The 14,939-nt window shown below is 38.8% G+C and overlaps 1 protein-coding gene across 13 annotated transcripts in view; it reads right to left on the bottom strand.

The window, feature by feature from the left end:
* The window catches only part of DROSHA (drosha ribonuclease III), a 126,467-nt gene that overhangs the window by 24,321 nt on the left and 87,207 nt on the right, over positions 1 to 14,939 (bottom strand). For all 13 annotated transcript variants that reach the window (XM_043600545.1, XM_043600584.1, XM_043600633.1 and 10 more), the window contains 4 exons: positions 13,561 to 13,620; positions 11,927 to 12,026; positions 8,207 to 8,309; positions 4,984 to 5,054 (listed from right to left, as the gene is read on the bottom strand). In XM_043600545.1, the coding sequence (XP_043456480.1) occupies positions 4,984 to 5,054; positions 8,207 to 8,309; positions 11,927 to 12,026; positions 13,561 to 13,620 (334 nt within the window). The remainder of the gene's footprint in view (positions 1 to 4,983; positions 5,055 to 8,206; positions 8,310 to 11,926; positions 12,027 to 13,560; positions 13,621 to 14,939) is intronic.

Here is a 14,939-nt window from a genome sequence, read left to right as displayed (position 1 = left end):
TCAGTGTGTTTCAGAAAATGCTCACTGACTGCTGAGACATTTATTAATGCAACATTTTTTTTTATTTTGTTCATCGTGCTAAGTGTACTCTTTAATCTTCATCACCTATTTGACCCATCCCTTTACTCACCTCCTCTGGTAACCATCAGTTTGTTCTCTATAGTTAAGAGTGTTTCTCAGTTTATCTTTTTGTTTTTCCTTTGCTCATTTGTTTTGTTTCTTAAATTCCACATATAAGTGAGATTTTATGGTATATGTCTTTCTCTGACTTATTTTGCTTAGCATTATACTCTTTAGCTCCATCCACATCATTGCAAATGGCAAGATTTCATTCTTTTTTATGGCTGAGTAATATTCTTCTCTTTGTGTGTGTGTGTGTGTGTGTGTGTGTGTGTGTGTGTGTCTTTATCCATTCATCTATTAATAGACACTTGGGCTGCTTCCATAGTTTGGCTATTGTAAATAATGCAATAACATATGCAATAATGCAATAAACATAAAATAATGCAATAAACATAAAAGTACATGATTTACACCGATCCCTCCTTTGTCATTTTCACTTCCCTGACTCTATTTAAAATGCCCAGTCATTCTGTCCAAATCAAAGTTGGATCAGTTCACACTAGACCTTCTTTCTTATTACAATAGTATATTACTGATTAAAATCTGTCCTTACCCATTAAAAAAAAGATAGGGGTGCATGTATCTTTTACAATTAGTGTTTTTGTATTTTTTGGGTAAACACCCAGTAGTGTAATTAGTGGACTGTAGGATAGTTCTATTTTTAATTTTCTGAGGAATCTCCATACTGTTTTCCAGAATGGATGCACCAGTTTTCATTCTGACCAACAGTACAAGAGAATTTTTCTCCACATCCTCACCAACGCTTGTTGTTTAGCAACATATTTTTATCAAATACCTATTATATATTAGCTTACTAAAACAAATGAGACACTATTCCTGTCCTCAAAGGAGCCTAGTGGGGGAAAATGAAGGTAAATAAGTATAATTTAATGAACTGAGATCAGTTCTATAATAGTGATATAAATCAATGCAAGGAAAATTCTGCTTGGGGGTATCAGATAAAGCTTCAAAGAAGAGGTAACTCTTCAGATGTATCCTGAATGACATGAGGAATTTGGCAAATCAGCAGAGAGTGGCAATCAAAAGCAGGGCACCGTATATGCATAAATAATATGTCTCAAAGAAAACAGGCACAAAAAGGTAACTCCTAATAGGTAGAACACAGGATTTTAGGACAGTGAAAATACTCTATATGGTATTATAATGGGTACATGGCATTACACATTTGTCCAAACCCACAGAATGTATAACACCAAGAGTGAACCCTAAGGTAAACTACGGGACCTTGAGAGATGATGATGTATCAATGTAGGGTCATCAACTGTAATAAATGTACCACTCTGATGGGTGATGTTGGTAAAATGGGAGAGGCTAGGAACGTGTGGCGGAGGAGCGGGAGTATGGGAAATTTTTACTCTCAATATGTCTGTGAGCCTAAAACTGCTCTAAAAAATCAAGTCTTAAAGAAATTTTTAATTAAAAAAGGGAATTCCTAGAATGGCACAAAGGGGGAGAAGAAAGGAAACAAAAAAAATAGATGGGAATTAGATTATGAAAACTATTAAATGCTCTGTTGTATAATACAGGCCTTGGCAGACAGTAAAGAAATCAAAGATCTTAAGCAAGAAAGAAAATAGTCAAATCCATACACTAAAAAGAAGACAACTCTAAATGTAGTGTGAACGATAGACTGGAATGGTTAAATACTTCATGTGAGAAATGAGGAGGGCAAACATTAAAGCAAACAGGAACCAATTCAAGCCATATTAGATACAGGGGTGCCTGGGTGGCTCAGTCAGTTAAGCATCCCACTCTCGATTTCAGTTCAGGTCATGATCTCATGGTTCATGAGATTGAGCCTCGCATAGGGCTGCACGCTAACAGCGTGGGGCCAGCTTGGGATTCTTTCTCTCCCTCTCTCTTTGTCCCACCCCCACTCATGCCTTTGCAGACACTCTCTCTCTCAAAATAAATAAACAAACATTAAAAAAAAAAAAAGACATACTAGGGACAGAACTGATAGAAGAGTCTGCAACTCATAGAGATGGGAAGGAAAAAGCTTCAGGACAAAAGAAGATCATAAGGTTTTCGGTTTAGATGATAAAAGTAAAAGAGGTGAAATACGTTTTAGTATTAAGGTGATGAGTTCAAACACTAAAAATGTTGAAACGAGGTATGTACCCACATGAAGTTGCCCAGGGGCAATTTGAAAAGACATCCCAATCTCTGGGGCTCCAGAGAAAGGCCAGGGAAGGAGATATTGGGACAGACACGTAAAGACAAAAAGGGGGTGGGAAGGGAATGGGAGAATATGAAAGATTACATAGTAATCTCTCCCTATCTTTCCAAGAAGCCATTGGGACGATCAGATTGCAACAATGGATCTGAATGTATTGGGAAACCATGAAGGGCTACGCAAAGATGAAAACATGGAACCAGGAAAAAGAGTCTGGGATGAAAGAGTGAATGAACATCAGACCAGGCTGAGAATGCAAAAACAGTCCCGCTGTCAACAGGGCTAGGGGGACGACAGACATAAAGCCTACTGCAAAGATGGCAGGAAACTATGTTTCCCTCAAGGTCTTACAGCCGCTGTAAAATGCCAGAAAAGACACCCTCTTTGAGGGACCACTGCTTTTCTGCCGATGTTGCCCTCTGACCTGCTTTGCTATGTCTTCTCCTCTGAATAAAGATTACTGGGGACACTATGTTAACTTGCCCTTGGCTCCTGACAGCACCCAATCCCAAATTAATCTGTGGTTGCCTTTTTTTTTTTTTTTTTTGAAGAGAGAGTGAGGGAGGTGGGGGAGAGAGGGAGAGGGGGAGGGGGGGAGAGGGGGAGGGGGGATGGAGGGGGGGGAGAGAGAGAGAGAGAGAGAGAGAGAGAATGAATCTCAAGCAGGCTCCACACTCAGTGCAGTACCTGACGAGGGGCTCAATCCCACCACCATGGGATCATGACCTGAGCCAAAACCAAGAGGTGGTCATTCAATCAACTGAGGCACCCAGGCACCCCAACCCATGGCTTCTTCTAACTCAGCTTCAGAAAAGACTACCAACCAAGAACTGATCCCTGCTTCCCTGGCTCCTCCTTACAATCCGCCAGCACCAGCCCTCCCGCCTCCCTCACTACATGGATTCAATAACTCTGTTTTGTGGGCCTACAGGTTTGTGTCTGGCTGTCTGTGGCTGATTAGACTTTCACAGTATCATTACTCAAGAAAAAATTCAACGGTTCACCCCCGTCTCTCACACATTACACCTAATAGATGTGAACCAATATGGAGATGTCAAATGAGTCAGAATGGCCTGGTGTGTGCACTTGAAAATGGTGAAACAGAAAGACCATGTATTACTAAGCACTGCTCAGTTTCATAAAGACACACACTAAGATGAATTCTGAATCTCGGCCTTCCCATTTGTAAGATCATGTTCAGACTCTGCTTTTTCATTGAATCACTTATTCATTTTATTCTGTTAACAAATATTTATTAAATACTGTGCTTGCCAGCACTGCACTCGGTACTGGAAATATAAGATAAGCTTGCTAAGTAGACAAGTGGGAGAAAGAAGCAGTTTAAAAAGAGAAACGAATCTAAACAAAACCCGATGCAATGAAAAGCACATGGTGTAAACCTGCATATAATTCAGGAAACCAGGAACACAGCATAGATTTGGGGGGGGGGGGTGCAGCAGGTACGATGGGAGAAGGGGGCAGGGAGTAGCTGGGAGTGAGGGGACTAGTGTAAGGCAAGACTGGAAGGAGGAAGAAAGTAAAGAAGTTGCTGAAATTGCCAACAAAAGATAAAGGCCAAAACAAAGATATTTTAAGATTTGAGAAAAAGACTTAAAATACATGCCATCTGCTACAGATATAAATCAAGATGCACACTCATTTGTATGTGTAGGACAAAATGGGGAACATGGAACATCTGTAGATAACTTTCCCATCAGGAGAAAATTCACAAACATAAAATCATCACAAATCTCTATAAAAACAAATATAAAAAAATCAAATCCTCAAATATGAACATTATTGAGGTCACATTTTTCAAAACTATTGATTCTTTTTTTTTTTAAATATCCTAAGTAATTCAGTAATAACATCTGACAGCCATTTAAGCTGAAGGCTTCACAAAGGCTTAAAACACTGGCTTCCTATGTTCTTTATTGCTCCATGAGGGCTATTTCACTCAATTATAATGACATTTCAATTTGGAATACAGAGTTGCGTCTCCCTTTAAATGTTAAATTGACTTGTTTTGGTACAAAAAGCATCCAGTATGCTATATTACATGCAGGATTTTAAAAAGTGGCTCTAGCAATATTAATAGCTTAATACTTTAGTAACAATAGGGACTATTTTAGAATCTATCATTTGTTCTTAAACTATAACTTGTTTAAGGAAGAAAAAAAAAGTACCTTCATACTCTTTATTCATAGCCCTGTCAGAAACTCCCTATGAACTGACTTTCTAAAATAAATATACATTTATCTAGTCTACATAGTTTATATAAAAATAAATCCTAAACAGAAAAGCCAAAAGGCTATAGCTTCAAGTAAGCTTGCATGGCATAGGTACCCAACCATTATAAAACAGAAAATCATAATCAACTTCAAGATACTTGAAAATAAAGCAAAGTATTCATATTGAATTTGGTAAGTGGCCATGGGAGAAATGGGGTCTCAGGTAGAAGGCAAATTCCTAGTGCAAATGCCCACAGAACTTTCCCATTTGCAACAGGGTTGAGTAAGTTATTTTTGTTGTATTGAAATCTACCATCCATGGCATATTCGGGAACTTTGTTTCTCCTACACTCTCTTTAAACACAAACACTAATTGATATAAGATCTTCTATAATGATACTTGAGAAAAATCAAATGATTCAAGATAAATACCGGATCATTAAAGAGTAAGCGTCCAAATAACTGTTTGGCTTCCTCCAGGCTTCCCTCCAAGTAAACAGCTCCTAGATAAAAGGAAGAGAATGCCAAAAGGAAGGCGGCATTAATATTCAAAGAAAATTATGTCTCTATAAATAAAGCAAAAAGGCAAGCCAAAACTCACTCACATTAAAGAAAAAAAATTGACAAGACCAGAGCAACTAATTTAAAGGTAGCATCTTCCCTCTCTTAGCCAGGATTTGTACTATAAATTAGACTGAAATGTGAAATTCAAGTTACTAAAACCTAAATCCAATATTTTAAGTAAAAAGAGGCCTACTATGAACTATCATGCGAGGTATGGGTATGAACTTACTAAGGGAACTATGCACAAATACCGACTTTACGAGCATGTTAGGTTTTATTTTATATTTATAGTTTATGTTTTAGACCATAAAAAGACCTGATAAAACCTGAGCTCAGATCAATGAAGCCTTCTGCAAATAAAAATCAGGACAATCTCAGGGGCACCTGGATGGCTCAGTTGGCTGAGCTTCCAACTTTTTTGGGGGGGGTGGAATTCTATCTTTTTATTTTTTAATATATGAAATTTATTGTCAAATTGGTTTCCATACAACACCCAGTTCTCATCCCAAAAGATGCCCTCTTCAATACCCATCACCTACCCTACCCTCCCTTCCACCCCCCATCAACCCTCAGTTTGTTCTCAGTTTTTAAGAGTCTCCTATGCTTTGGCTCTCTCCCACTCTAACCTCTTTTTTTTTTTCCTTCCCCTCCCCCATGGGTTTCTGTTAAGTTTCTCAGGATCCACATAAGAGTGAAACCATATGGTATCTGTCTTTCTCTGTATGATTTATTTCACTTAGCATAACACTCTCCAGTTCCATCCACGTTGCTACAAAGGGCCATATTTCATTCTTTCTCACTGCCACGTAGTATTCCATTGTGTATATAAACCACAATTTCTTTATCCATTCGTCAGTTGATAGACACTTAGGCTCTTTCCGTAATTTGGCTATTGTTGAGAGTGCTGCTATAAACACTGGGGTACAAGTGCCCCAATGCATCAGCACTCCTGTATCCCTTGGGTAAATTCCTAGCAGTGCTATTGCTGGGTCATAGGGTAGGTCTATTTTTAATTTTTTGAGGAACCTCCACACTGTTTTCCAGAGTGGCTGCACCAGTTTGCATTCCCACCAATAGTGCAGGAGGGTTCCTGTTTCTCCACATCCTCTCCAGCATCTATAGTCTCCTGATTTGTTCATTTTGGCCACTCTGACTGGCATGAGGTGATATCTGAGTGTGGTTTTGATTTGTATTTCCCTGATGAGGAGCAATGTTGAGCCTCTTTTCATGTGCCTGTTGGCCATCTGGATGTCTTCTTTATAGAAGTGTCTACTCAGAAGTGTCTACTACAGAAGTGTCTTTACAGAAGTGCCCATTTCTTCACTGGATTATTTGTTTTTGGGTGTGGAGTTTGGTGATGAGCTTCCAACTTTTAACCCCAGCTCAGGTCATGATCTCACGGTTCATGGGACTGAGCCCCAGGTTGGGATCTACACTGACAGTGCAGAGCCTGCTTGGGATTCTCATTCTCTCATTCTCTCATTCTCTCTCTCTCTCTCTCTCTCTCTCTCTCTCTCTCTCTCTCTCTCATAAAAAATAAATAAATTTTAAAAAATCAGGACAACCTTTTTCTTTAATTTGAAATAACTATTTAACATTTAAACTGGGTATCAAATCAAATAACATTTTAATTGAGTATCAAATAACTCTGGAGTAAGATAGTCCTATATTTCTGAAATCATATTTTTATATCTGTCTTCAGAAAGGCATTTCTTAAGTAAAACATTAAGACACTTAGCCACCAGGACTTTTGATGAATAAATACATTTATTATTTGTCCATAGTTATAGTAATAATAATAATAATGCTAGTAACAATGAGGAGGATAGTAAAAGTAGCAGTAGTGGTTTGGGGACTACTCAGGCCCTAGGCAAAGTGCAAAGCATTTTTGCATTCTTATCTTCACCTTCATAGGACACCTCAGTAAAGAGTGTTACAAAAGATTTATAGGACTTTGGCTTATAGTAGGTGATTTGGGGAAGGTTTAAGGAAATGGAACTCTGAAGGGGTGGCTGCCAGGATTGCATATTAAAATTCTCACCATTCTGTGAGATAAGTGATCCTATCTCCATGTCACAGATGGGGAAACTGAGGCTCAAAGAGACTCAGTAACTTGGTGAAGATACAGTGCTGATAAATAAAGCAAAAAGGAATTGAATCATGTCTGCCTGGCTTGGGAGCCAACTGTAACACTGTCAAAATTATTATGTGTACAGAGCACAGTAATTCCATGTGACACATTCTCTGAAAATAGACATATTTGTGCAAAACAGACATAGCTGTGAAAAGACTGTGGATACTAATTATTAAACATTCTCTTGTTACCATCATCAGTACAAAACTATAATGGGATGCTTTTATACTCATTTTCAAAGGAAGAAGGAAAAATTGATAAGGAAGCACAAAGGCCTTTGAAACATAAAATGTACTTAATCATTTACCTAAAAAAAAAAAAAAAAAAAATCAAGGAATTGTCAATCTACTGTTACATTTCACTGTAAAGCATACTTGCAATCACCAGCTCATTAACTCTTCATAACTTTCCTGTGCCAATAGCTAACTATATTCTGGTTATAGTAAAAAAGAAACCGAGGAAGTAAAGTGTCTGCATCAGTCTTGCTTCAAGTGAGTAAGTAATAGTTACATAGACTCAAGCCCTGGGATTTAAAAAATGCAGTGTTTTCAAGATGTTGAAGTCAGAAAATCTTGTAAACAGTTTAAAATGTGATTAAAAACAGTGTTAGGGCCTCACAAGCAACCTACTTACTGTTTATTTATGCATGTGGTCCTGAATCAAATCTGGAAAGTAATCCATCTACATATTAACTTACTTCAATTCAATTCAGTATATACTAACCATGCACATACATGACATCAGACACCAGTTCAGGCATGGGGAATGCAAGAAAAGAAAGCAAGACTGCTGCTCTGTAAGAGCTACAATAACCACAATACGTGAAGTTAGTGTTCTACCAGGGACCTCACATGCTTTGGAAACAACTAACTTTGTCCCAAGTTTCCACACTGAATTTTATATGGTCTCCAAACATTTTAAGCATACAAGAAATTAGATTATAAAAAGAGAAATTACCTATTAATGCTTCAAAACAATTAGCCATTGCATGTCGAAGGTCTGATTCCCTACAAAGGTCAGGTCCATGAGCATAAAGCATAAAACGATCCAGTTCAAGTTTCTACAAAATTCAAAATGACAATAAGAAAGAAAGAATCTGACAAAGTCATAACTGCAACAACTCAACATCTCCTGGGGGTAAGGGGTTATGGATACAAATTAATTGGTCTTATGTCAATAAAGTAAGAGAGTTTAGCTTGCCATTCATTAGGAGTCCTTACATATGGTTCAGATCTGACTAATCTCAACCTTTCCCCAACTAGGCTTCTATGAACTCTGATGTTTCAACTCTGATGGTTCAGAACTGATCAGATCTGAGTCTAATTCCAAGTTCAGACCAAGCACTAGCCAAAGCTGGAAAAAGACTATGCTATAAGACCATGGGCCTTTGGGTTCACCCAACATGTCTAGAGACACAAATCTAACCCAAAGTCAACCTCTTTGATTCCCAATTTATACAGTATTGATGTCTGTACTATACAGAACAAATTTGTATGTGGCAGAACCAATGGGAACCCTTGGAAGATTTCAAAATGCCTTGTATCTCTAAATCTTTTTTTTTTTTTTGTAGTTTGGATTAAGGATTTCTGTGGCCCTTTATCTCTGTACTTGTGTCTACTCTGTGAGGTCTCTGTACTCATCTTTCAGAAGGCTCAGTGAAATCTGAGCAACGGGGTTGGATTTACCTTAAGGGCTCCTGGACTATTGTTTGTAATGAATTATGCTTCTTTTTTTTTTTAATTTGGCCTCAGAAAAGTTTAGACCCAAATTTGTGGCCAAGATCTGGAAATTGTGTAGGACTTATGAATATATCTGTGTATAGTAACTTCACTTCTGGCTTCATTTATTTTCCTGCATATTTTCTCTTTACTTTGAGTTAAGTCCTACTGATTTCTTACCCTATTGTATTATAAGACACAAATCAAGTCCTTTTAGAACTAGACACAGTATGAATGATTTTTTAAAATAAAACTCCTGAGACTGAATAAATGGAAATCACAATTCTTCCCATAAAAGGAGAAAAATACAAACATTGCATATGCATGCAATAAATCTGTTTCCATTACCCTATAATTCAGTTCAATAAATTCTTACTAAACAAGAACATGCTATGTAATATGGACCAAGTCACAAGTTAATGAACCAACTAGGACAATAGAAGTCTTATCAGTCCTCAAATAGGATACTCAGATTTTGTGTGTCTCAGTGTATTTTAATATCCATGTCCATTTACACTGGAAAAAGAGACAATAAAAACCAGACATATGTGCTATCAGTATTCTGTACTGCTACGAATTCATGAGTACAAAATATATTCAAATGAGTTTCGACTACCACAAATGCAACAGCAGAAAACACATCTTTTAAAAAATTGATCCCTAAGTGCAAGAGCTTATGCTAGAATATGTAAATTTCATCTGTTGCACAACTTCACTGGGAAAATCCAATTGTCTGCTAATCTCTGGAGCCCTGTTTGAGAATAGACTGCAAGTCATGTTTTATATTACAAACAAGTATTCTGGAATGCTATGAATTTTCCAAGTTTTCATAATCCCTGCTCTACACCTTTACTTTTTCCCGTAGGCATTAGTGGAACTTTTAAAAAGGAGAGTGGTGTTCAACTGGTGCTTGTGTTAAAAGTTCATCTGTCTGTGGAGAGCTGACCTGAGCTTTCATTAGATTCTCAGAGATTCTCAGCAATCCTCTGTCAAGTACTTCCCTCCCAAATGGTTCAAACCACTGGTCTAGACAGAGGGCAAGGCCACCACTGCCTTCTGCTGGAGCAGATGAATGTTGAATGCTATGGGAGTGTCAGTACTTGGGGTGGAAGAAGATCATACAGAAAAGTGAAGGGAGAAACTGGGAAAATTAACTCACGGGTTTGTACATACCCCAGGTGTCACATAACAGTTTCTGTTTTCCTGCTATGGCAATTTTTCAAACTTTGTAAATATCCTGCCTACAACTGTTTGAAAAACAATCCATTATATCTTAAACTGAAAAAAAAATTGGGAGGGGGTTGATAACTACTTATTAACATTTATTTCCAGTGGACATTTATGTGCCCTGTCAGGAAACATTTTGACAATTAAAGCAACGTAACATTGAAGTAGTTGTACGTAGGGTTGTAGAATTTCACTCATTGTGAAGCTCCTAAAACCAAGTTGGCATACATGTCACCTATAGTTTTTCATTAATGTGTCATTACTTGCATTCTCAAATGCCATCATTATGATGATGTTGTTACATAAAATTAAAGAATACACTCTTGCTAACATAAAAACCAGAGGCTAAAATTAACCATTTTGAATATACTAAATGCCTTAGCAAGATCAAATTAAGAACCAGGATGGGTTTAATCCAGTCTTTTCTATAAAATGAAGAAAAAAAAGAAAAAGAAAGCAAAAATCAAGGGAAACTCAGAAAAGTTTTTCCAGTGAATCATTGATTGGTGTTTGGAGATTTAAAAGCCACAGTTTCCCTTACTACTAAATAAACACACAGGTCTTTAAAATGTCATAATTTATAATGAAAACAGTGGTAGCAACAATAAAAACAACAAACTCCTACTAATTTATTTACCTCTTTCTGTGATTACTACTAACAAGGATTATGCCAAGTACTTTACAAAGTGAATTCTCCCAACTCAAACGATAATTTTGGGGCACCTGGGTGGCTCAGTTGGTTAAGTGTTCGACTTCAGCTCAAGTCACGATCTCATGGTGTGAGTTCGAGCCCTGCATAGGGCTCTCAACTAATGGTGTGGAGCCTGTTTGGCATTCTCTCTCTCTCTCTCTCTCTCTCTCTCTCTCTCTCTCTCTCTCTCAGAATAACTAAAGAAACTTAAAAAAACAAAACCACTCAAACAATAATTTCCTTTCTTACAACCACCCTGAGTGGCAGGCACTGATGCCATCTCCACTTTACAGATGAGAGAGCAGAGGCTTGGAGGAGAGACAACAACCTGCCTAGGTCCCCCTCACCCCACTGTTTGTAAGAGGGGCGTGGACTGGAATCCTGGTGGCCAATTCCAGCGCCTGAATTGGTTTGCTCTAATTTACTGTCCTAAGACACCATATAGAGACAGGAAGATCAGATAAGATAATGTAAATAAGTAAAATGTCCACCATGAATCTAAACTGAAAAGAGTCAAACAATGAAGTCAATGTGGCTGGCTGGACAACCTAAACCCTAAATCTTAATTACTGGGATTTGTGATATCTGGGAATTCTCAAACATCTAGAAAGTATCCCTTGTGGGTATAAATGGGCAGGCATATTTCATTCAAAGCTATAACGCTGCTTATTAGTGTAAATTAAAAACAAATGCCAGAAATTTTACACAAAGGGAAGATACAAAATATTTCATTTCTTTGCTCTGTTCTTGTTCTTTTTCCCCAAATGTTTAACTCTATTCACGCACATCTGTCAAATTTTTCCTCTTCTGTTATCAAGTTACTTCACCATGGAGTTCATTAGTTGCTGGTGAACTCACAAAGGTAACAGAACTAATAAGACTGAATCTTTAAAACCCAAACAAAAAAAAATCCTTCCCAGTCTATAAAATATTAAACTCTTAATATACCCTAAAGAGTTACTTATTCAAATGCAAAATTATGCATGGAATGAAGAAGAAAACTTCCGACTTTACCACAAATGCTTCAGATGCTTGACATACCTTTGCTAACATGGCAAGGTGCTGATTCTGAACAATGGCGGTCCGGTAAGTTGCTAATCCTCCTTCTTCCAGACTAGGAAACAAGTAGTACAAATGGACACTGCAAAAAAAAAAAAAAAAAAAGGTACATAAATAAATATGCATCACAACCTTCTGTCTGTAGCTCCAAGTTACAAAAACAGGCCTGGCACACAATATCTGCACAACAGGTATCAGCTGTGTTGAACCAAACTGAAGGGTTTGATTAAAAGTCTATGAAAGTTAAATAGGAAGCACAGTATATCTGAATGTACTAAAACCCAAACAGCACCATTCACTCCTATTTTCACATCTACTTGTGTTAAAAGACTTCTCTGACAAATCTGATGACAACAAAGACCTGAGCGGTTGGTCATGGACTGCTAAGAGCAAATTTATGTGACACTCAGATACCAGGCCTGGAAACAAATACCTCCGCTGGGGCTGAGTTATGAGTAGCCTCTGAAGACGAGCCTGGAAGCCCCGAGCAGGCAGCAGTGGTGGCATATCCTTCACAAATACAACAGGGACAGGAACAGAACCAAGACTGGCCCCAAGGAAAGCCAAAGGGGTTGATGGAAAGCATGGAGATTTGGAAGAAGGCCACATGGACAGTTGCACCATCAGCAACTGCCGCTCCTAAATCTCACCCCAGTTTTTAGGATCTGCTGTTGATTGGGGCAGCTAGCTTGTTTAGTCCTATTGTGTCCAGTGAGAACAGGCTTGGAGAAGAGCCCCCTCTGTCTCATTATGTCCTTTTTGGGAAAAGAAATGACCCAGAAAGAATACAAATAGCTCAAGATAGTTCCCAGAGAGGTACATGTTGTCTCCCTTTAAAAGAGAGACCCTATGGGGGGCGCCTGGGTGGCGCAGTCGGTTAAGCGTCCAACTTCAGCCAGGTCACGATCTCGCGGTCTGTGAGTTCGAGCCCCGCGTCAGGCTCTGGGCTGATGGCTCGGAGCCTGAAGCCTGTTTCCGATTCTGTGTCTCCCTCTCTCTCTGCCCCTCCCCCATTCGTGCTCTGTCTCTCTCTGTCCCAAAAATAAATAAAAAAACGTTGAAAAAAAATTAAAAAAATAAAATAAAAGAGAGACCCTATGGGCTTTCCTACCCCTACCCCTGAATTAAGGACACAAACACACTTCTGGAGAGAAAATACATACAAATACACACATGCACGCACACACATATGCATACCAAAATCTCGTCATTAAAATTACTTCCCTTGAGATCAGAAAGAGTGAGAAATGGATTAAAGACAAATCCTAGAAAATGAAATGACATTTTAAAATATCATCCCCTTCTCTACAAATTGAATATAAGCTCTGAAGCATCGAGACCAAGACAAGCTGGATCTCTTGTGGTTGTAGCAACTTGAACATAAACTTGACAGGACAAAGACACTAGCCTTTCATCTTATCATCTTGTGCATTACAGCGTCAGTGCATACAAGTTATCAGGGCAAGAGCCACAGACATATAGCTTTCAAGCTGTACAGAAGAGACAAAATACATTGTGTTTCAATCCCTTATTTAGATAATTACAAAGAGGGTAACAGAGTAAGTATGTTACCTATAAAATGTAATTATTAGGGGACAGCAGAAAACCCTCCTTACCTGGTCAGAAATTCAACAACAGCATCACCTAGGAACTCCAACCTTTCATTGTGATTAATCCTGTAGGAAAATTTTTAAAAATCACTTAAAATAGCAAACATCTACATTCCCTCCCTCTCTTCTCAAAGAAAAGACACATGAGAGCTCCTTTTGTAATTGAAACACTCTACCTTATTCTTCATAATCAAAAGCACTGACCACCATCTTAGTCAAAGTATGGCACACCTACTGGGTAAGGGAGGGGGCATTCTATCGTACTCTGTACTTAAGGCCTTCCTACCTGAGGGCTTCCTTCCCCTGGGAATCAGATTTAAAGTCAGGAGTTATCACCCTAACAACTGTGAATCTTTCCACACTGCTAAAAGGTGGGTAAGAGAAAGGAAAATGCACTCTAATGAGTTAGAACTGAGCACTGAAAAAGATTTGGTACAATGTTCTAAGAACAGCTTCCCATTGTCCAAACTCTAAATTTAACTTAGCATCTAAAGTCCTTCAAAAGAGGCCTAACCTATTTTTTCAAGTCCCAGTATCCACTGCTATCCTCTCCCACCTATGTTTTGGGCTCCTGCCCCCAAACTGTGTGGTACTCTCTGAAAAGGGCATATGCCCTAAAGCTTTCCACCATCGCTCCTGTGCACTGAGCCTACTCATTCCTCAAGGCCTACCAAATGTTGTTTCTCTGTGAATGCTTGCCCGAGGGCTCTCATCTAAATTAATACTCCCCCCTCAGTGCATATCACACTTTATTTACACCTTCATTGTGTGATGAAGGCACATCTCCCAGGCTAAGTTCCTCATATCCAAGTGTAAGGCTGAAATGACCGGGAAGGTAGTCCATAGGAAACCTCTGTCTGCCTCTCAGAAAGTCCAGCACAGCCACCTTCCCTCAGTGCTAAAGCAGATCGCTACCTTTGGCTGAGCAGAGATGTGACACGATCTGGTTCAGGTTTTTAAAAGGCCACTCTGGCTGCTGTGCGAAGACAGCGTGCAGGGTGACAAGCACTGAGAGGGGTACTGTGGCTGTCTGGTGAGACATGATGGAGGCTCAAGCTGGGAGGAAATGGTGGGGAAGACGAGAAAAGAAAAGAATGAAGGTCAATACCTAGATTTTGGCTTCCATAGCTGGGTGAAAGGTGGTGCCATTTACTGTGAGGGAAGGACCAAAAGGAACAGGTTTGGGCAGAAGCAGGAGGTGCATTTGAAGAATGTTTACTTTGAAATGTCCACGAAACATCCAAATGGAGAAATCCAGTATCTATGATCCTACTGTTCACGGGCAAGAACAAAGCTGGTAATAAATCTTTAGGAGTGGTCAATGTTTAGACAGGATTTTGGGCGATGGAACTGGATGATACTACCTATATAGAGAATTAAGCTAG

Source organism: Prionailurus bengalensis, chromosome A1, assembly GCF_016509475.1.
Source record: "Prionailurus bengalensis isolate Pbe53 chromosome A1, Fcat_Pben_1.1_paternal_pri, whole genome shotgun sequence".
Taxonomy (NCBI): domain Eukaryota; kingdom Metazoa; phylum Chordata; class Mammalia; order Carnivora; family Felidae; genus Prionailurus; species Prionailurus bengalensis.
The sequence above is the reverse complement of the archived record's forward strand: the minus strand, read 5'-3'. Positions and strand labels throughout refer to the sequence as shown.